General features: G+C 41.3%; 1 protein-coding gene across 1 annotated transcript in view; it reads left to right on the top strand.

The window, feature by feature from the left end:
- LOC115822727 (potassium voltage-gated channel subfamily H member 7) overlaps positions 1 to 18,528 on the top strand; it is a 44,774-nt gene extending 26,246 nt beyond the window's left edge. Inside the window, exons 7-16 of the mRNA XM_030786642.1 lie at positions 1,436 to 1,861; positions 4,995 to 5,394; positions 5,612 to 5,811; positions 7,208 to 7,460; positions 12,104 to 12,303; positions 12,499 to 12,586; positions 13,066 to 13,248; positions 15,788 to 15,944; positions 17,459 to 17,639; positions 18,235 to 18,528. Coding sequence (XP_030642502.1) covers positions 1,436 to 1,861; positions 4,995 to 5,394; positions 5,612 to 5,811; positions 7,208 to 7,460; positions 12,104 to 12,303; positions 12,499 to 12,586; positions 13,066 to 13,248; positions 15,788 to 15,944; positions 17,459 to 17,639; positions 18,235 to 18,528 — 2,382 coding nt within the window. The remainder of the gene's footprint in view (positions 1 to 1,435; positions 1,862 to 4,994; positions 5,395 to 5,611; positions 5,812 to 7,207; positions 7,461 to 12,103; positions 12,304 to 12,498; positions 12,587 to 13,065; positions 13,249 to 15,787; positions 15,945 to 17,458; positions 17,640 to 18,234) is intronic.
- The last annotated feature ends 2,145 nt before the right edge of the window (positions 18,529 to 20,673 follow it).

Below are 20,673 nucleotides of genomic sequence, written 5' to 3'. Positions count from 1 at the left end.
ACTGACCTACACATCCTACCCACACATAAATAAAACATGACTGACAGGACATAACTCCACCAACGAAGTTATCATCCTCTCCCTGAAATCAATCAATATTTAAACCTCCACTGTGCAAAAACATAACTCAGGCAGAAAACTAGGATGGTGCTGTATAAGAGTTATGGGAAATGCTGTCAATAAGGTACCTGTAATTCTGAAGAAAATGCATTCATAAAAGTAATTACAATGTTGTCGTGATCATTCATAACAGCGTTGTGCAAAATAAAACTATTGCCCTCTGTCTGTGACAGCATCAAAGTTAACAGCACTTAAAAATCACGCTGTCACCTCTACATATGGTCTATTTATTTATTGTTACTGTTGCATACAACATTCTGTCACAGGAGAAAAAAAACGAGTCAAATTGCTGTTTTTCCCTAGGAGGAGGGCTTTATTGTCATACGCAGTGCAGCAGACACACGTATGAGGGTTCTAGGTGGCTGGTGCTTGGTGATGGTCAGGGCCGGGGTGGGTGAAATGCCTTTTGGGCTGGTGGTCCACAAGGCTGGCATAGGCGTTGTTGTAGGCTGGGTCAGGTTGTGTCAGCATCCAAACCTAGGGCTCCCAACTAGCTGGCAAAGCCTCATCCACTGGATTGCTCGGCTCGCAACAGTCCTTCTGGAGGCAGCTGAGCCTGAGTCTTGGGGTGGGGGGTGGGGGATGGGGGGGGGGGGGGTGCACACTCTTCGTTTACATCTGACTTCTCTGCATATCTCGCCCCAGACTTGCTGTTTTAGCCGCTAGCCACGCCTCCTCTGGGTTTTCCCACTGAAACCCCCATGTGACGTGATTGTTGTTTTGTCAGACCATGTGCTGTTGTTGTTGTTGTTGTTGTCGTTTTGCATTGCTATTGTTATAAGGGCCAACTGGTTGCTGTCCCAGAGAGTGGTGCTGAAGTGACACCGCTCAGCCCATGCTCAGTGCAGCACTGCTCCTGCAGCCATCACAACCATGATATACGTCAAAGGCTTGCTCAACTATACCTCTGCACTCTCTCTAAAATGGAATTTTCTATAAATCAGGACAAACTTACACTATGTGAAATGTAACCACAGCACGTGCTGCAGTTCTGTCCATATCTTTTATTGAGAGAAATAGGTGACCTGCCGTATTTGTTTATACTATATATCACTTATATGTTTGATCTGGTCTGAGGTCCAACAAGGACCAACAGTACTATAAAACAAAGTCACACTGGAGACCTTATAGAAGCATACAGACTGAAAAGACTTTATGAAATATAAATTACTGACAGTGAGGTTCAGTTATAATTCAAGATATATCCTGTACAGCTCTAAGGAGTCTCTGGCAGACCACCAGTGTTCCCAGAGACCACCGTTTAAGACATTTTTTTATAGTATCCTGTACTGATTTCCCTCTTTCTTTGGCGCAGGTGTTGTCTTTGGGCGCAGACGTGCTTCCGGAGTATAAGCTCCAGACGGCGCGTATCGACAAGTTCACCATCCTTCACTACAGCCCGTTTAAAGCCGTGTGGGACTGGCTGATACTGCTACTGGTGATCTACACGGCCATCTTCACCCCATACTCCGCCGCCTTCCTGCTCAATGACCGCGAGGAGCAGAAGAGGCGGGAGTGCGGTTACTCCTGCAGCCCCCTCAACGTGGTGGACCTCATGGTGGACATCATGTTCATCATAGACATCCTCATTAATTTCCGCACCACCTACGTCAACCAGAACGAAGAGGTGGTCAGCCACCCGGCGAAGATCGCCATCCACTACTTCAAGGGCTGGTTTCTCATCGACATGGTTGCGGCCATTCCATTTGACCTGCTCATATTTGGTTCGGGTTCAGACGAAGTAAGCCGTCCGCTAATGCATTTTTCTCTCCCCCTCTCTCTCTCTCTTTCTCTTTTTCTCTCGCTCTTTCTCTCTCTCTGCCTGTGTTCCTGTGGCCCGTGGTTTTATTTTATGCATTCATTTGTTTGTTAATGTATTTATTTATCTGTCTCCGAAAGGTCTTATGCGTCCATTTAGGCAGAGATCCAACTCTTTTGTGTAGGCCACTGACCACAGACTTATGGCTATAGGCTGGCTCCGAAAGTCATGTTTTGTTTCATCTGTAGAGGATTACTGTGTTAGATTGCATTTTTTCCCCCCTCTCAGCGGTCAGTATTTCAGAATCCATTTATTTGGATTAATGGCTCACCAAATGGCAATCAATTCTGCATTTAGATGAGGAGGGCTACTGTGAGTGGGTGAGTGAGAGATAGAGAAAGAGTGAATGGGGGGGGGCATTTGGACAGAAAAGAGAGAAAAACACAGATAAATAGAGAGAACAGAGGGACTGCTGGCGTGTGCCTCGCTTATAGACAGCTGTTTGTGCGTCATTGGCTGACATGCTAGTTTGTGTATTTATTTGTTTATGTGCGTGGGAATATCCAGTCATTGGTTCATCTCAGGCTTTTAACACATCAAATGGGAGAACATATGGTTATCCAACGTTTTGACCCTTTTCCAGCAGTCTGATACATAGAATTTTATTTAAGCTACAGTAGGCACACTTTGTTTAATAGTTCTCAGTAAATATCTTTACATTATCTGTCTGGGTTAGGTCCCAGGAAACATATCACCAGAAACCGTACAAATGAATGATGATCCTGATTCCTGTAAAATAAATGTATTTCCTCATACCATTTTTTAAACTCCACCCACCCTACCATTTCACATATGTTGCTTATCACATTAACAAGTCCGTTTGGGTACCTGAACACAGATTGCTATATACTCTCATTGATGAGGCTCTCTCTCTCTCTCTCTCTCTCTCTCTCTCTCTCTCTCTCTCTCTCTCTCTCTCTGTAATACTTTGGGAGCAAATTAAACCTCTCTCCTCTTCCTAACGTACCATTCTGTTAAGACTATAGACAATATATAATAGTCTCTCCCCCTGGTTTGCTGAAGGGTAATTGGGGACTGTTTAGACCTGTTGATTTTATTGACAAGACCCACCTCTGAGCAAAGGGATTTATTTATGATGCTCTGTGAGGGGTGCTGCATTCATATCTGTGCCCTTTGAGACTCGGCTGGGGTTTAAGAGAACAATGATCAGTCTCCTTTATGACTGAGCCTCTATCTGTCTACTAACGCACCAGGAAACTTTTACTCAGATTTCCTTATCTCCGATCAGGGAGTGTCTAGTCTTTCAGTTAAGTGTTTTGGTCAGTGCTTAAACTCAATGAGAGTCAAGGTCTATTGCGTGGATATTGTATGGGACAGACGTCAGTAACGTATATACTGTGTAAATCACTGTAATGATTATATATGGAAACACATCAGACGAATTGAAAGACCACTCAGGATTGACTGATTTATTATTTTTCTGCAAACTGACCAGATGGACTCGCTGCACGGGCAGGTTGGTCAATCGTTTTTCTTCAACGTTGTGATGACTGGACGGTAGGCAGATGGAGGATTCTGACCGCATGTCATACGAGTTCAGATGGAGGGCTTTGCATCTCTCCACAAAGCCCATAAAACTCAAAAACAACAGCAGAAACAAATGGTTTACTGAAATGCCCAAAGCTCTTATGCCTCTCCAGCAGAATGCTCTGTACTGCCCCTATCAGTAGTCTTAGTGACGGGATGATGTTGGTGATAACAACTTCATGCCATGTTTTTTTCTCCATTAACAAAACGATAGTTTTCTACCCTCTTTTCTGTTTAGTGTTTGAATAATCAGATTTGAATAATCAAATGAAACTATCAAACATAATGAAAATGAATCAGAATGAGAACATTTTCAAATTTTTTATCTTTCAGATACCTAAATATAATCAAAGGTCTTTCCACTGGAGCTTCTTGTATTTCTAACTAATGATTCCACCAAATTTACAGATTCCAAAAAACCTTTTCCAGTAATAAATGGTTATTTTTCAGTGTCTTCGTGGGTGTCACTTAAATCTGTCGTCCTATTTGGGCTGTTGAAGATAAAATAATGAAAAAAAGTGTTACTTTACACTTGAACCCTCTTGTTCTGTCCTGTGTAGATATATAATTCAGACCTTAGTTTTGCTGAGTCATGTGAACAGTTGCATGTAATGAGCCTTTAATCATGACATATGTGCAGTTTTTATTCAGTCAATAGAAAGTAAAAAAAAAAACCCTGCACATCACAAAGTCTGGGAGTGTGGCATCTCATTTGCACTTTGTCAGCACTTGTATGCAATGTAAGAATCGATATCAGACACATCTATTAGGAAGTGTCCTAAAAATACCCTCGCCGCAGTTACTAACCCCGCTTTTCAGGATTGCGTGATAACTGTCAGGTAAATAAATGCGCCTCTGAAAGGAGAAGATAGCGAGTATTGCTGGAGTGATTTCAGAGGACATTGAACAGGTTATAAACTCACTGCAACCACACTCCTATATGGGCTGACCTCCACAAATGAGAATGTCTTTTTGCCATGGTAAGCATGGTGTTCATTTTGTCTCAACCGGGACTCTTGCCTAGATTAAGATGTATGAATTACATTTTGTAGATGTGGCTTGTTTTTTTTTTTATTTCTTTGTATATCAACTACAGCTGTTTTGTTGAATGTCAGTTAGCTAGCCGCTGTTGGTAGTTTTTGAAGTTAAATTAGAAATGTTCAAAAAAAAATTAATGAGCAGAACTCGTTTTCAAAATAATGTAGTATAACAGTTTATTCACAAACATGTTTCGGGGCTTTTCAGATCTCACCAACCGCAATAGATTTTATGCCACATAGTTGCAGACATTTCATCAGATACAAAATTGTAAAATCATGAGCAAACTGAGAAAAAAAGAGTCCGGTGGTAGATAATAATTACGGGCTCAAACATCCATCTGACCACAGAAATAGAACAATCCAGAAATTAGTGATAGGCTAACTTGCATGTATTCTCACCCTTTCAACATCGACGCGTTGCTGCATGTCATATCCAAATTTAACGCCTTTGTCTTTTGTGTCTACAGACAACCACTCTGATTGGCCTGTTGAAGACGGCCAGGCTGCTACGATTGGTCCGCGTCGCCAGAAAGCTGGACCGCTACTCTGAATACGGAGCTGCCGTTCTCATGCTCCTGATGTGTATTTTTGCACTCATCGCCCATTGGTTGGCCTGTATCTGGTACGCTATTGGAAACGTGGAACAGCCTTACCTCAAGAATAAGATTGGCTGGCTGGATAATCTTGGGGCGTCCATAGGGAAGAGGTATAACTACAGCGACCCAACCTCAGGACCATCCATCAAGGACAAATACGTGACGGCACTGTACTTCACCTTCAGCAGTTTGACCAGTGTGGGCTTTGGAAACGTCTCCCCCAACACCAACTCTGAAAAGATCTTCTCCATCTGTGTAATGCTGATTGGATGTAAGTGCGATCAGCCTGTCAGACTTTTACAAGTCCGCATTAACTTTTTTCATTGAATCTTAATTTGAGATAACTGATACTACACATGTGATCATGGAGAACGTTACTGAAACATCTCAAGACCGCCAGACCATGAGAATATAGACCACAATGCGATTGTGATTAAACCTAAAATAATTCCAAGTTGTAATTCAAGGTCCTCTCATTTTTTTTGTAGCTCTGATGTATGCCAGCATCTTTGGCAACGTCTCTGCCATTATTCAGCGGCTGTACTCTGGGACAGCGCGTTACCACATGCAGATGCTCCGAGTCAAAGAATTCATCCGCTTCCATCAAATTCCCAACCCGCTGCGCCAGAGGCTGGAGGAGTACTTCCAACACTCCTGGACCTACACTAATGGAATCGACATGAACATGGTGCGCTCATGTCCATACTGCAGTTCTCATCGACTCAAACACTGTAGTCTTTTTTTAAATAAGATTTTTCAATCTTGGTTTATTTGGGTCGTTTTGATTCTGAAGTAATTATAGATTATTTTGAAATGTTTTGGTCCATGTAAAATTCCAGGGCTTTTTTTGGCAGAATAACCAGTCTTTTAGGGTTCATACAAATCATCCATCCAACCTTTTGATCCATCCGAAACACAGTGAAAAGCATAAATGTGCAGTTAGATAAGGGTATCATTGTGTGTGTGTGTGTGTGTGTGTGTGTGTTATTGCGCGTTTGTTTACGTGTGTTCGTGCGCATATAAGAGCGTGTGTTTGTGTGTGCGTGCAATGTCCATAAAGAAATGCTTGTCTTTTTCCATCTCTGCTTCGTTTGAAATGGAATGATGTCATCGTTCGGGTAAGAGCAGGAGGTATTTACACTCAAACAGGACTTGTGATCATTTTCATTTCATTCCACTGTCTGTGCTTTTGCCTCAGGTCTCCAGATCTCACCCTCACCTGCTCTTGAATATCTTTCATTTCAGACATTGGTTTAAAGAAAAAAAAAACATTACAAGTGGTCAGTGTACGTTAAGGGCAAGCAATTGCCTGATTAATCTGCATAGTGACCATGCACTACACAGAAAGCATGTCTCTTTGGATATTTTAATATTAAAGTTAGAGTAGCCTCTGTGCAAGCACTAAATGTATACCATTCTTTGTGATTTGTGGTCATATACTGCATCATCTCAGTAAGCCATTTCAGGAACTGTAGTTACCTGTGACTGCATGCCAGACCCTGTAGAAAGAGTGCTTTTAGCATTGAGCATGTTATGGCTAGCATGTTTTCTTAGAAGGGCTGCTTTTGCATCCACATGCTCGTAACCTTCACTCATTTCTTTTAGACTGCTTTAAAGAGACTTTTTGAACTTTCAATGCTTTCTGAACACTCAGTTTGGCCTATACATCAGGTTTGTAGATAAACTGTCAATGGGTTGTGCCAAACTCAATAAATCCCATTAAACTGATGTTAGAACTCGCAGCTTGAAATTATTGGCGTCTGAACTGGAAAGCTTAATGCATGAGCCTTTTGTAAAGCCTACGCCACAATGGTCCACGTGGTTCAACTTTACATTAGCTAACAAATATAGAAACATCATCCTAACAACTACGGAAGTGAACCAGCTTTCCCTAAAACTATGATGCTATAAACTATATACTTTAATATAAACTATAAACTATGATATAACCACAACAACAAAGCTACAAGTTCCAAGTTAACTTACATAAAGTACAGATCAGTGTTTGACCAAAATAACTGTCCTCATATGAGCTCTGTATGTATGGTAAAAGTAATGAGCAGCTGACCTATGTCTGTGTTTAGGTCTTAAAAGGATTTCCAGAGTGTCTGCAAGCGGATATTTGCCTCCATTTGAACCAGAACCTCCTGCAGGGCTGTAAGGCATTTCGCGGTGCTACTAAAGGTTGCCTCCGGGCCTTGGCCATGCGTTTTAAGACCACCCATTGCCCGCCAGGCGACACGCTGGTGCACTCAGGAGACGTGCTCACCGCTCTCTACTTCCTGTCCCGGGGATCCATCGAGATCCTGAAAGATGACGTTGTCGTGGCGATTCTTGGTAAGCAGAGCAGTTCAACAAGACAGATCCATACAGATACACTCCACGTTTCCCTAGAGGCAAATCTTTGATAAACGAGGGAAACGTCTCTTGAATCTTGAATTCTCTTTTCCATTTACGAAACTTTTATTTATTTATTTTTTGCACTCAGAGGTGGTTTTATTTTTGCTTTTATTTAGGCTAAAGGACCTTGTATCTGTTCTCTGGAAAAAGCAGCGTGAAGGCATACTGTGCTGTCCGATTTCTTGGGTCACTGTTAGAGTAACTCAGCCACATCTTGTAAATATCTTTTTAACTCCCTTTGACCTTTTTCACTGCTAATTGAATGATTAGGCAGGAAAACAGGCTGTGACATTTTAGCATTTAAGTGCTTCTGTCCATTTGTTTCCATTCTGGCATGCATCAAATCACCAATGCATTTAAGTCTAGCATCAAATGTTGGGATATCCACGTGCATATAATGCATATTTTAACAGAAAATTCAATTAAAAAAATCCATTTGCTTGAATTGATATATTCTGTTCTGTGGTCTCAGGGGTGCTCTGCCTGCATGAATATTTCAAAAACGTGCCTGCTTTCCATTTGTCTCTTTCTACTTGAAGGGACATTGAATTCAGATGTAGCTTAATGTCAAACTAAGATGGATACATTAGCCTGTGTTTTTTGGCATGTCTGTGAAAGAGACAATGTTTACCAGTGCCAGGAGCAGAGAGCACTTGAGCACTTCCGAGAAAAGGTACAAGGTGTAGATTCCAGAGGATTGCTTCCATTGCCCCCCCCCCCACCCCAAAAAAAAAACCCTAACTGACTCAGCCAGACCATTTCAGAAAAAACCCTGGGGGGGGGGGGGGGGGGGGGGGGGGGGGTCCTCTCCGTGGTCAATCAAACAAGTGAAATGAATACATTGTGTTTTTGTGTCCACACATATGTCACACTGGAATACATGCAGATGGATGTATTCTGATGGACGCGTCTTTCATTTTTATCCCCTTTCCGTGAGCTCAGTGTAATATACGCTCCCGGTCACACAGTGTTTCTTCCTACAGCTACACAATGGAGAGGTTCTATGTGACAGGAGGACGCTTCTGAAATTTGTATTAAATGCTTCTCTGAGCGGCAGTGAGGCAGCTGCAATGAACAAAGCAGAAGAGTTTCCACCCCTGCAAAGTCTTACTAAACTTTTTTTTTTATTATTATTATTAGCAAAACCGCAAAAGACGCAGGAGTGAGAGTGCTGCAGTCTCAATGTGGTTAGGTTTGGTTTAGTGTTGTCACAGATCTCATCTCCACTGAACTGGTCTCAAATGGGCCACAGGTTGACTGATCATTTCTGGGATTCTTGACTGACATTAAGGGGTGGGCGGAGAGACATTAAACCATCGTAAATGGTTGATTTTGTTTGTTTGTTTGTTTGTTTTATTGGAGATGGTAGCCAAACCAGGCTGTAAAAGGCAGTTTGTTCAAACACGCTCCAGGCTAGTTGGATCTAATCACTCGCCACATAACATTAATGAATTGTCTTGACTCATGTGGGAACACAGTGTCCAAAAACACACACTAAAAGCTAACTGGCAATATTGACAGAGGTAATTAAGAACCACAGCTCTGTGAAATATTGCACACTGTATACTAGGGAGGTTTGCCAGACCTGGTCTCATTTAAACAGTCCATTCCATGCTCTCTGAGTCCTTTCCAACCAGTGTTCCTATATAATAACACAAGCTGAGCGTAACACAAAGCCCACCACAGTTACATCTGCACAATGCATATTCTTTGCAGAATGTGCCCATCTATAAAAATAAAACAATGCTTTTTACCCCTCACAAAATGCTAACCTGAAGTGCTCTAAAAATAGAATGCGTGGATTGATAAACTGATGCATTCAATAACATTAGGTTCACCATTTTTTTGTTTGTTTGTTTTTGTTTTTGTTTTGTTTTGTTTTTTGGTCAGGTGTGTCATAATGGTTGGCTTAGGTTTCATTATATGCTCTACAGCTGTGTGTGACTTTACTGTTGATTTGAAGGTTTAGCATATGTTGGCCCTCAAATTAACAGGTGCAGGAGGTATGGTTGGTTCTTTTCACTTAAGGTCACTCCCTGATATTCCAGTCCAGCCCATGTCTCCTGCTATAAAAGAGAAACGCCACAGAGGGGCCTGACATTTACACTAAACGGAAACAATTCAAAGGTGTCTTCAAATACCCATTGACTATCGACCCAAGCCCCCCATAGACAAAGAACCTTCTTTAATGGCAAACGTTGGACCAGAGTCAAACCGCTTTCCCATGTGCCTCCCGTTCAAGCAAAAATCATGTCAGGAATTCCTACTTTCTAATTAATGAGAGAATTTGACCGTTAAAAATGACTGCATAAATAGGTGAAACGCAGATTTCTTCACGATCAGATGATGTTTTGTAATGGGAGACATTTGCCGGTGGCAAAATGCACACAGCTGCAGTTAGTACTTCCAGAGGTACTTAATCCGGAACTTTTGGGAAAAATTACCAACAAACACGACAAGTTTTTCTATTAACTGAATTTAGAAAGTGGAAATAAACGGTTGGCTACTTTATCATCACAGACTTCATGGTTACTTTTGAGGTGTGTTGAGCCAGCCATACTGATTATAAAGACAGGTTTTGTGAAGATTAAATTTTGATAAAGCAGATATGGTTTTGTTTAAATAATGAATCATAAGGGTGGCCGGCAGGTTCTGAACTGATGAGGCAGACGCTGCCTCACTATGTCTGCCCTTGTCATCCTCATATTCATCATGAACAGGGCCTCACCTGGACTGACCTAAACACAGAGTTATATATAGATATACATATATCAGTGTGTGTGTACGCGCGTGCGTGCGCGCGCGTGTGTGTGTGCATGTTATTTTTTTAATCAGTCGATTAAAGATTTTACACTGTGCTTTGCGGGTTTCAGTGCCATGGGATTGTCCAGTCAGCATCTATGGATGCAGTAACAGTTCACAGTGAGTCCAAATGGATGTCCAAAGCCATAATCCTGTCTCTCCTTTTCGGCATGCTCATTCCAAAACGAGGTCTATCCAGCCCCCCCCCCCCCCCCATGGGAGAAGAATCTAACTTATGTTGCCCAAACTGTATCCAGCCGGATCCCACAGTACTCTGAGTGTCTGTCTCTCAGGTCTGTTGAAGGAAGCAGCGTTCTTTTGTTGCATTTTTCTTTTTTTTTTTTTTGATTGATCCCTGCACGGGACCCCCACGAGTTGTGCTAACCTGGCTGTGCTGATGCAAAAACGAAGCAATATTTTCGAAACTCTTTCCTGATGTTGCGGAGGCGAAAAAGCTTAAAGAGGATTGTTCAGAGGCTGTTGAAAAGTTCCACCGATGCCTCATTCCACTGAATGGTGACCCAGTAACCTCAAGTGCTTCTGTCTGTGCCCTAATTTACAGCGTGCAGTTTTCCCACACCTTTCTCATATGACTATGTCCATAGGAATCTGGAGGACAGCTATCCCAAAGGATTCGAATGGTGTAGATATCAAGTCTTTGTTCCTCAAGTTTGACGGAAGTGACAGAGACTTGCGTAGAAGTCACATTCTCTCATCCAGACACACCTGAATTCAAAGGCAAGGCATAATCAGGTTATGCCTAAATGCAGTAGCCAGCCAGAAGTAGCTTTCTAAGAGGTTTTCTCTTATCTACGCATTCACAAACCCTCACTCAGCTGCCGAGTATGCACTTGCACAAGGTTCGGAGTGAGTCATTACATCCTTTGATGTAAGATGAGAAATGGGAATTAGATCTTAGTTAAATTGTGTTGTACTGCAAGAAATATTGTGTTATATTGCATTTGGTTAGACTCTCAGTCACAGACTAAGGCATGTTTTAACAGATAACATGAATTATAATATCAGCTAATACAGTTGTACACCATATAATTGTGATTTTGCCTCTCAAAATTGCCATAAAAGGGGCCAACTTCACACCCAATTCTGCTGACAATGAAAGTTTCCCCCGATTCTCTCAAAATTAAGAAATGCTCTCCAGTGATTATTTGCCTAGAAACACTTTCAGTGGATGAAAGTTTGAGTCTCTTTTTGTGGGAACTCAATCACAAAATGGGGTCTTTCAATCCACTAATGCCTATGTATAAAGAAAAACTTGTTATTTTAATTGAACTGCTTCAAATGATTGCACCATATATATATATATATATATATATATATAATTTCTTTGGTTTGTTTACATAATCACAGGTTATTCATATAAGGCTCACTACTTGGTTCTGTGCACTGAAGGAGATGGGTGAACGAGATACAGAAACAAGACTTAAATGATTCCACTAACTCCTTCACTGTGCTAAAGCTCACAAGATATTATGGTCATTGCTGTTGGTGTATCGCCAGGTTAATCGGAATTCAGCACTGACAGCTGCTACAGGCATTTTAACTTTTGCCCACTGTTTACCTACTGTGACATACAGGAGGTAAAATGCACATTATCACTGGGGGACACAGCACAACCTGTTCGCTGTGTAAATTAGTATTTAGGTTGGTGGGGAAAAGGCACGTTGTTTGTGAAGTGACTGCGGACATTTTGTTCAATCAGCAGACCTCCACGTGTGACAAGGCTGTTCAGACTAATTGAATGTTCCTCTGCTCACCAGGGAAGAACGACATCTTCGGTGAAATGATCCATTTATACGCCAAGCCCGGAAAATCTAACGCTGACGTTCGAGCCCTGTGCTACTGCGACCTGCACACCATCCAGAGAGAGGATCTTTTAGAGGTCTTAGACATGTACCCAGAGTTTGCTGATCACTTCCTTTCAAATCTGGAGCTAACTTTTAACCTCAGAGACGAGAATGCTTCTATGAAGGTAAGTATCTGAACAGCTGAGCACTACGTTAGAGCAAAAGCCTAATGGAACTCAAGAGACACTACATAAGAATAGATCACTCAGTTTTAGGGATGGTGTTGTTATCTTCCATAAGAAATTCATTTAGTATTAATTGTGTCCAATGTCCGTGTCTAACCAATTTTTTTTTTCCATTTCCAAAAGCGGCCCAGTTATTCCCAAGCCAGTGATTCAGATGGGGAAGAAACTAAAAGTAGAAGAAGGATTTCCTTCAAACGGAAACCATCCAAGGGTGAGTTATAGTATCACTTTAAAACACTTATTTCGTTTCTTTTGTAATCAACATATCTTGCATTACTAGTTCTTTTTTGGTGTTAGGTTATACTTATTACAAAAACCTCCTGAATCCTGAATTCCAAAATCATTCAATGTTCAGAAGGTCCTAAGCTTTGAGTAATAAAAATAAATGCTATGAAGATGCTCTCATGAGACAGCTTTTATTTTTTATTTTTTTGGTCTGCAAAAGCAATGTATGCTTTCCAAGAAAACGGCTTGTATATTCATTTCAGTTTAAAAATACATGGCAAAGTTACTTTAAATGCATCCACTCATCAGATATGATCCTGTAATTTCCCCATGAAGCAATTTAGCAGATGATGATAAGTGGTATTGTTATTTTAGCAAAACAGCAGTTCTCCCAGGGGAGTTTTTGATCTTTGGGCTGGCGAGCACTTTCTGTTCCGCTCAACACTGTTTATTGCCATTATCCAGGGGATAACAACAAGGAGATGGAAAATGAACCGAAGAAAGAGCACAGGTCGCAGCCCGGCTCCAAGAGAGGCTCTCAGGACAGGAGAGCATCCGCTGAAGAAGAACAGAGACTGCAGAACTCGAGGAACCTGAGTTACACCCAAATTTCCAACCCTAGTCCTACCACCCTCACTCCTTACTATGGTACGGGGCCGCATTTCTTTCATTTTCTGTTTATGTAAAAAAAGAAAAAATAAATAAAGACTTGATCAACGATCAGTCCAATTTTAGTCTTCACAGTGAATTCTCACACAGAGAATTCTTTATAGTGAACTATATATAAGCATTCTTAACTCTATTTTGTTTACATCAGCAGCGGCACCTGTTGTATTAACACCGCCGGCATTTCAAATCCAAAAGCAGATATATTTTGGAAAGATTTTTACAGATTCAGCACGAAAGTCTTGTAGCGATTTCATTAACTTTTCAGAACACGGGACATCAATCCTGTAAAAGCATTTTTAAGGCGGTTTTATGCCCTCCTTGAGGCTGTGGTACTAATGTAATGATTATGTCATGGACAGATAGGAGTGTTATGAAACTCTTATGTATGGGCGCTTTCGAAGCCAGTTTGGCTGATGTCTGTGTGAGATAAAGGGTGTTTGCTTCCTCAGTTAATGAGGTGTGCTGTATGCCGCTTGACTGCTGTTGTGTTCTCCGCGATGCTTGTTCCCGATCCTCCCGTGTGCTTTTGCAATGTACCGTCCAGCTGTAATATTGATTTAAATCGGACACTTTGGACTTAGCAAGACCCCTCTAAAGCAGCCTACAGAGATTTAACATGACACAGTTGTGCCAAAAGAGGTCAGTTATCATCATCTTTGTTATATGGGCAACTCTAGGGGCGCTTTTCTTTTTTTTTTGGGGGGGGGGGGGGGGGGGGGGGTTGGGTTGGTATTGTTTTGTTGACACAAAAGAAAATACAGACTTTTAGCTTGATTAAGATTTTTTTGTTTTGTTTTGTTTTTTTGTTTTTTGGGACAACAGATTTTTTCTTAGCTAAAACAGATCCTCCCTGCATTTGCTGACCATCAAAGAAACCAAAAAAAATCCTGCCTGCCAAAAAAAAAAATATATATATATATATATGAAAGGAAAGTAAAATTGCATTCACTAAAATTGATCAAATCAAACTCTGAGTAAATCTAAGCGCCAGCAGCTGGCCTGGAGTGTCTATGGGAAATGAGTGTCACTGAGGTCTAAGTAGAGTCTGTTCTTTCCGCAGCTTAAGTCCCAGAGGGTGTGGCCCTCTTAAAAGGCTTTTGTGAAATCTGTGGCTCTTCCATTTAACATCCAGTGCATCTAAGAGCATGTCGTGTCCCACTTTACTCTACAGGGAGGCAAGTAACACTTGGAGCCTTCAAGAGGCTAAGAGTCATCAAGAGAATGAGTGGATCGTAGTTTGAATCTAAACTAAACTTACCCTTTATTGCAGGGGTGCAGGCTACACACACACACACACACACACGCACACACACACACACACACACAGACAAGCATGTAACTTGTATGCTAAATCCTGGGGACCTCCATTGACTTCCAATATAACAAAAGTGAAGGACAACTTAACCCTGACTCTAGTCTAGGTCTACCCCAAACCAAAAACACTTCCAAACTTTTGTTTTGGCAGTAACAGAAATATCTTTTATGAAAAAGAGTACCTGTGTAATATTTTTAATGAGTGTGGCTGATTTATGACCCCATTTGACAAGGTGTCCTAAGTAGAATAGTATGCCGTCGGTAAAATATCCATCTAAGTAAAAACCTGAAAAACAAGTACACACACACACTCACAAACACACACACACACACTGTAGTCTTAAGTATAATCAAAGGTAGGAGGCTATGGTTTCACAGTGTCAATTTAAATGTAGAAGTGTCAATTTAAATACGACCACCAAGATACATTTCGGGGGGGGGGGGGGGGGGGGGTTGGATTATCCAGATTACATCTCGTAAACTGTTTCAGTCAACACAGCAATATATTCACAGTAAGCAGCGAGCTTTATTTTAGCACAACACATTTTAAGTTTGAATACGAAACTCATTGAAACCCAATTTAAAATGAGATGTAGACAATGAGACAGCATGAGACCAGATAAATCTTCATTTCAGCCGTCGTGACGCCCTCTTTGTACCGCATGGTTTATGCTAAACAGGCCAGTAACTCAGTAATGTGCAATAAGAGTAATATGTGTTTTCATCTGTCTGCTGTTAGCATTAGCAGGTGGAAGCCAGAGATAACCCTGCCATTGGCCAGGCTGTTGTCCTTAGGCCTGGTACACAGAGATAGAGGACATGGTGTACCAATAACTAATAAAGCACTAACAAAGCAACTGCACACTAACCAGCCACTGGAGATGAATAGCATCCCTGTTTCAGAGAGCCTGCTGTGTGTGATTAATACTCATTCTGATTGTCTGTGTCTGTGTGTGTGTGTGTGTGTGTGTGTGTGTGTATGTGTGTGTGTGTGTGTGTGTGCGCGTGTGTGTGTGTGTGTGTTTGTGTGTGTGTGTGTGTGTGTGTTTGTGTGCATGCGTGCGTGCATGCACACATGTGTGTGTGTGTGTATGTGTGTGTGCGTTGACACACATATGCGTATGTGCATACGTATGTGCATGTAAGCATTTCTGTGCGTTTGTATATATGTACGGCTGTGTAATGAGGTCACCTCCTCCTACAGATATGCCCACAGATGGATGGGTGTGTTCAAGGCCAAGGGATGAAGCTGATGAGTCAGTGGTATTACAAGACACGAGAGCGGAGGAAGATTCTCAGAGTGAGATCACCTACGGAGAGGTGGAGCAACGCCTGGACGTACTACAAGAACACCTGAACAGGTGACACACCGCCACATCCTCACAATGAGAGCAATAAGAAATGAATGATAAAAAGGCCATTTGAGAGTAAATTATCTCTGAAAACGGAAAAAAAAGAGAGAGAAAGACATTATTTTGCAAACAAAAATAAAATAGATTAGGGGAGAAAATGAGTTCATTAACGAGGTTTGCTTAGCAGAATTAAGTCTGTCAGGAGTAATCATATTCAGTTTAGACAGCACTCTAACAGGTCTACTTCAGCGTTAACAGCTAATTGTAGATATTTGAATCTAACAACTTGGTCCTCTAATTAGTGTACATTTGAAAACTAATTGCAGTACTACATTGTGTTCTTCTCTGAAATTTGACAAATAGGGAAACTCTTCTCATAAAAGAAGGAAAAGTGTATTATCAGAGTGATACAAACACATGTTAATATAAGTCTAACAGTGCAGAAACACTATTCTGGGCAAGAAATCAGAAATCTGTCCAGCCTGATGAAGCTGACAAAGCACACGCACCACACACACACTGCACGTGCACACATACACATCCACGCACGCACGCACACGAACACACACACACACACACACACACACACACACACACACACACACACACACACACGCACATGAACACACCTAGACAAAAAGCACACATTCAGGAGCAGGCAGCAGACTGTGCAGACAAACAGCATGTGGGTATTTTTAGCTGAGATCACAGAGAGATATGGCACTGGAGAAATACAGCATCAGCTAAGACTTCTATCTTTATCTCAATCTATGAGAGCTCTCTCTCTCTCTCTCTCTCTCTCCCTATCTCTGTCTCTATCTCTCTTACTCCCTCTTTCCCCCTTTGTCTGTCTGTCCATCTTTCTTTCTCTGGGCAACTTGTGGAATGTCCCAGTAATTTTTATTTTTCTGATGGAGAGGTGAGTGTCTGTTGTGAAACCTCAGTTCAGCTCGGGGCATGTGCATTTGTATTGTAGAGACAGAGTGAGGAGTAGAGCCACACAAACAATGGAATCCTGGCCAGGGCTTTATTTCATAGACAAACCTTTACAGGTAAAGAGAATCGGCTCTGATTGTTGTGAGAGTCAGGCACCATCGTATTGTTAACACTAAATGAGATGGTCCAAATCCCTGTGTTACAGTTCATATAAATAAAATATAAATGTAAATATGCAGTGCTTATTGCATTATGGGTAAAAACTCTTCTGAGAAAAAACATCTTTCTAACATCAGATGCTTCACAAATGTTTCCCACTGTAGACTACTGACTAAGACAGAGCAGGGATATAATCAGATAATAGTCATAATTAGACACACTGTCAGTCATATTAAAATTCAAATAATTTTAACGGGTCATTGACATATTAAAGATTACAAGGCACTGCTTCCCCCTTGTGTTGACATTAGGTATTACAATACTCGAAAAACATCTCCCCTAAATGGAAAGTAAGAGTTCAGTGGCTTGGCTTCCTTATGCTCTTACCTGAATCTCCAGCATCATGACACTGTTTTTTTGTTCTCCAGGTTAGAGTCGCAGATGACGACAGACATCCAGGCTATTCTACAGCTGCTCCAGAGACACTCACCTGTCGGTCCTCCTGCCTACAGCGCGGTCACAAGCAGCCCAGAGTACAAACGACCTGCTGTGCGTGTGCAGCCCGTGGCTGCCGTCAGCACCTGCCAGAGCCTCACCCCGGTCACACAGGTATGAGAGAGAGAGAGAAAGAGAGAGAGAGAGAGAGAGAGAGAGAGAGAGAGAGAGAGAGAGAAAGGTGAGAGTGAGAGAGAGGTGAGAGTAAGAGAGAGAGAGAGAGAGAGAGAGAGAGAAAGGTGAGAGAGAAAAAGAAAGAGAGAGAGATTTTGCCCAAACTCATTTCGTGTTCCAATCTAATAAAGTTCTCAACAAACAGCTATGATGGCAGACAGGTTTGACCTATGGTTAATAGTAAATAAAACCGAAAATAAGCATGAAACTGTAGGACCCTAACTCACTCTAACCTTTTGACTGATGAATACTATACTAACTCTCCACAAAGAAAGAAAGAAAGAAAGAAAGAAAGAAAGAAAGAAAGAAAGAAAGTTACAAGTGTTAGGTAAAACTCTTTTCAGGATGAGGTTTCTCTCATCCATGACTCTCTGGCATCTCTAACCCTAACTAGTCTAAAACTCAACACTTTCTGTCTGACAAGCTTTATGACATGTGAAGGTCTCCAATACATAATCACTATATTATTCTGCTGTTTCCAGCAGAAATTACACATACAGACCTCGCTAACTGTTTTTTTTTTTTTGTTTTCCAGAATGCTGAATTGTTCAACGTTCCAAGGACCCAGCCGAAATCCAAAGAATCGTTGCGAGCTGTAACGCTCTTGGACTCTATCTCAGAGCAGAGTTTTTCAGCCACGCCTCCACAGGACCCACGCTTGGACCACAGTCCCTTTCCCAAACAGACTGTTGTTCTCAGACCCCAACAGCCCCAGTCCCTCCCCCCACTGCGTTCCTCCACACCTCCAGAGTCCACCCCCAGCGGTGTAGCGGAGGAACACGTTGGACTGCGCAGGCCCCTGTCTGATCCAGGACCTCCACAGTTATAGATGTATTCCACCACCTGCAGAAACCACTCCAGGTTAGAGGGGATGGACTTTGCCCTCATGTGCAGGAACATACTGTTGGTCACTGGAAGTGGATCTCAGATTCATCTACAGGGAATACGTCTCACTTCCACAGGGGGAGACTTCAATCTCATTCACGCAAAGTGGATCCCAGTGTCATCTACACGAGAGCAGATCTAACTCCTATTCACGGGGCCAAGATCTCTCTATCATCTTAAGGAAGTAGATCTAACTCTCATTTGCAGAAAACAAATATCTAAATTCCTGTTTGCAGGACCTGGATCTTGCCTACAGGAATACTGATTTCTTTTCCATCCAGAGGAAGTCAATCTTTCTTATCTCTGTCTGTCTCTCTGCTCCGGAGTGTGGCTCAGGGTCTAATTGGCCACTACATTCACATTTTTTGCACAGAAACCATCTCTGTTTCACCTTTATGTCATTCCACCCTTTCCTCCCTTTTGGGGCAATCAGTACTACTGGAACTTTCCACCAGCAGAATTACTACACTGGGAATGAAATCAAACTGGGCAGGAACAGAGCTCCTTTAACTGCTAGGGTAACTAGTTGGTATCTTTTTACTGGTGTATTCATGAGAGTTTGTTTGACAGCTGTAGGGAGAGGGAACCTGGAATGGGGATTTTTTTGAATGTCAAGTTTCTTCCTGCATTTATCCTTCTTCAGAAACCTTTACACACCCATGTGTTTCATGTACATATTCCCTTGTAAAACTGCCAGCAATATGAGGCACCTTACTATACACGTCTAAGTAGAAATGAGCATGTCCGAGAGTGTTGCCTGTTGCATGCTTTCTGCAATTTACCAGTGAGCAGGTTTAAAGCTGGAATGTTTTTAAAGAATAGTCATTATTGCTTTACCTTAGTTCAACTGGTCACTTTCTTTTGCACATGACATTGCTTGCTAGAACCAAACTCTTAAAGTTATCCTATTGTCTGGATAATCAAATACTTCACAAATATACAGCTACATATTCAACTATACACTCTAATTCATACGAATAATCCATAAAAATGACTGAGACGTTTAGGAAGTGTTCAAGTGCATCAACTGGACAGACATTTTCTAGAACTGGAGACAACTAAGTTATCAGACACAAATATCATCTAGAGAGTTTCAGAGTCTATAAAGTCACATTTTTTCCCCAAATCATAATCCAGAATAAAAGAATAATCTCTCTATGTAATCTGGGATATAAAGATGGCCCTACTATTCTTTTCACGTGAGACTGTTTTTCATGTCCAAGACTTATGACAGCAATAAATAATCCAAGAGGACAAAATGTCAGATGTTTGCCTGGAGGCAAAAACCGAACAGTAATTCTTTTATTATTGTATGCTTGTCTGTCCTTTTTCATTTTCACAACGTGTTTATTTGACTCATCTTAACTTATATCAAAGCATTTTATCATGCAAAATATGTAACACATAAAAAAAAACCATAAGATATGTGTGGATCTTACAATAATGTATTTGTCTCGTGTAGTCCACACATCATATCATATAAACAGAAAACTTCACATATGAAGATGTATTCACTAAATGTTTGTTTAGTAACTTTAAAAGGACGTTAATGTGCATTACTTTTTTTCTCGCGAAGTTTAGTCTATAGTTTGAGACACTTATTTGCAAGTTACATGTGATAACTTACAAACTGGCTGCATGTGCAATAAACACATCAGTTATGAGGAGGAGGAAATGCTTCACAGATGAACCTCATATTTGACATTTCGGGCTTCCACTAACTTTGCAGAAAAAGAGAAATAACTATTATGATTCAAATTTCATAACCAAGATTATCACATTATTAAAAGCTAATGAGCTGCACGGTTGAATAAATATTTTACCCCTAATTTTTGCTGGAAAAAGAGAGTTCATTTTAGTAGCACATATGTGTTGATGAAATAAAACCACACTTGAACTGAGCTCATCTCCCTGTGACACACAGACAGTTAAATATGACAGTCCATGTGACTGTACATCTGATGGTGAATTAGATATATATATATATATATATATCCGTAGGAAGATATAGTTCTTGCACTTTCTACAGTATGAACACGCCATTTCCTAGTGCACATTTGTGTGTGAAATGTCATACTTAATAATGATG

The sequence above is a fragment of the Chanos chanos genome, chromosome 10 (genome assembly GCF_902362185.1).
Source record: "Chanos chanos chromosome 10, fChaCha1.1, whole genome shotgun sequence".
Lineage (NCBI taxonomy): Eukaryota > Metazoa > Chordata > Actinopteri > Gonorynchiformes > Chanidae > Chanos > Chanos chanos.
The sequence above is the reverse complement of the archived record's forward strand: the minus strand, read 5'-3'. Positions and strand labels throughout refer to the sequence as shown.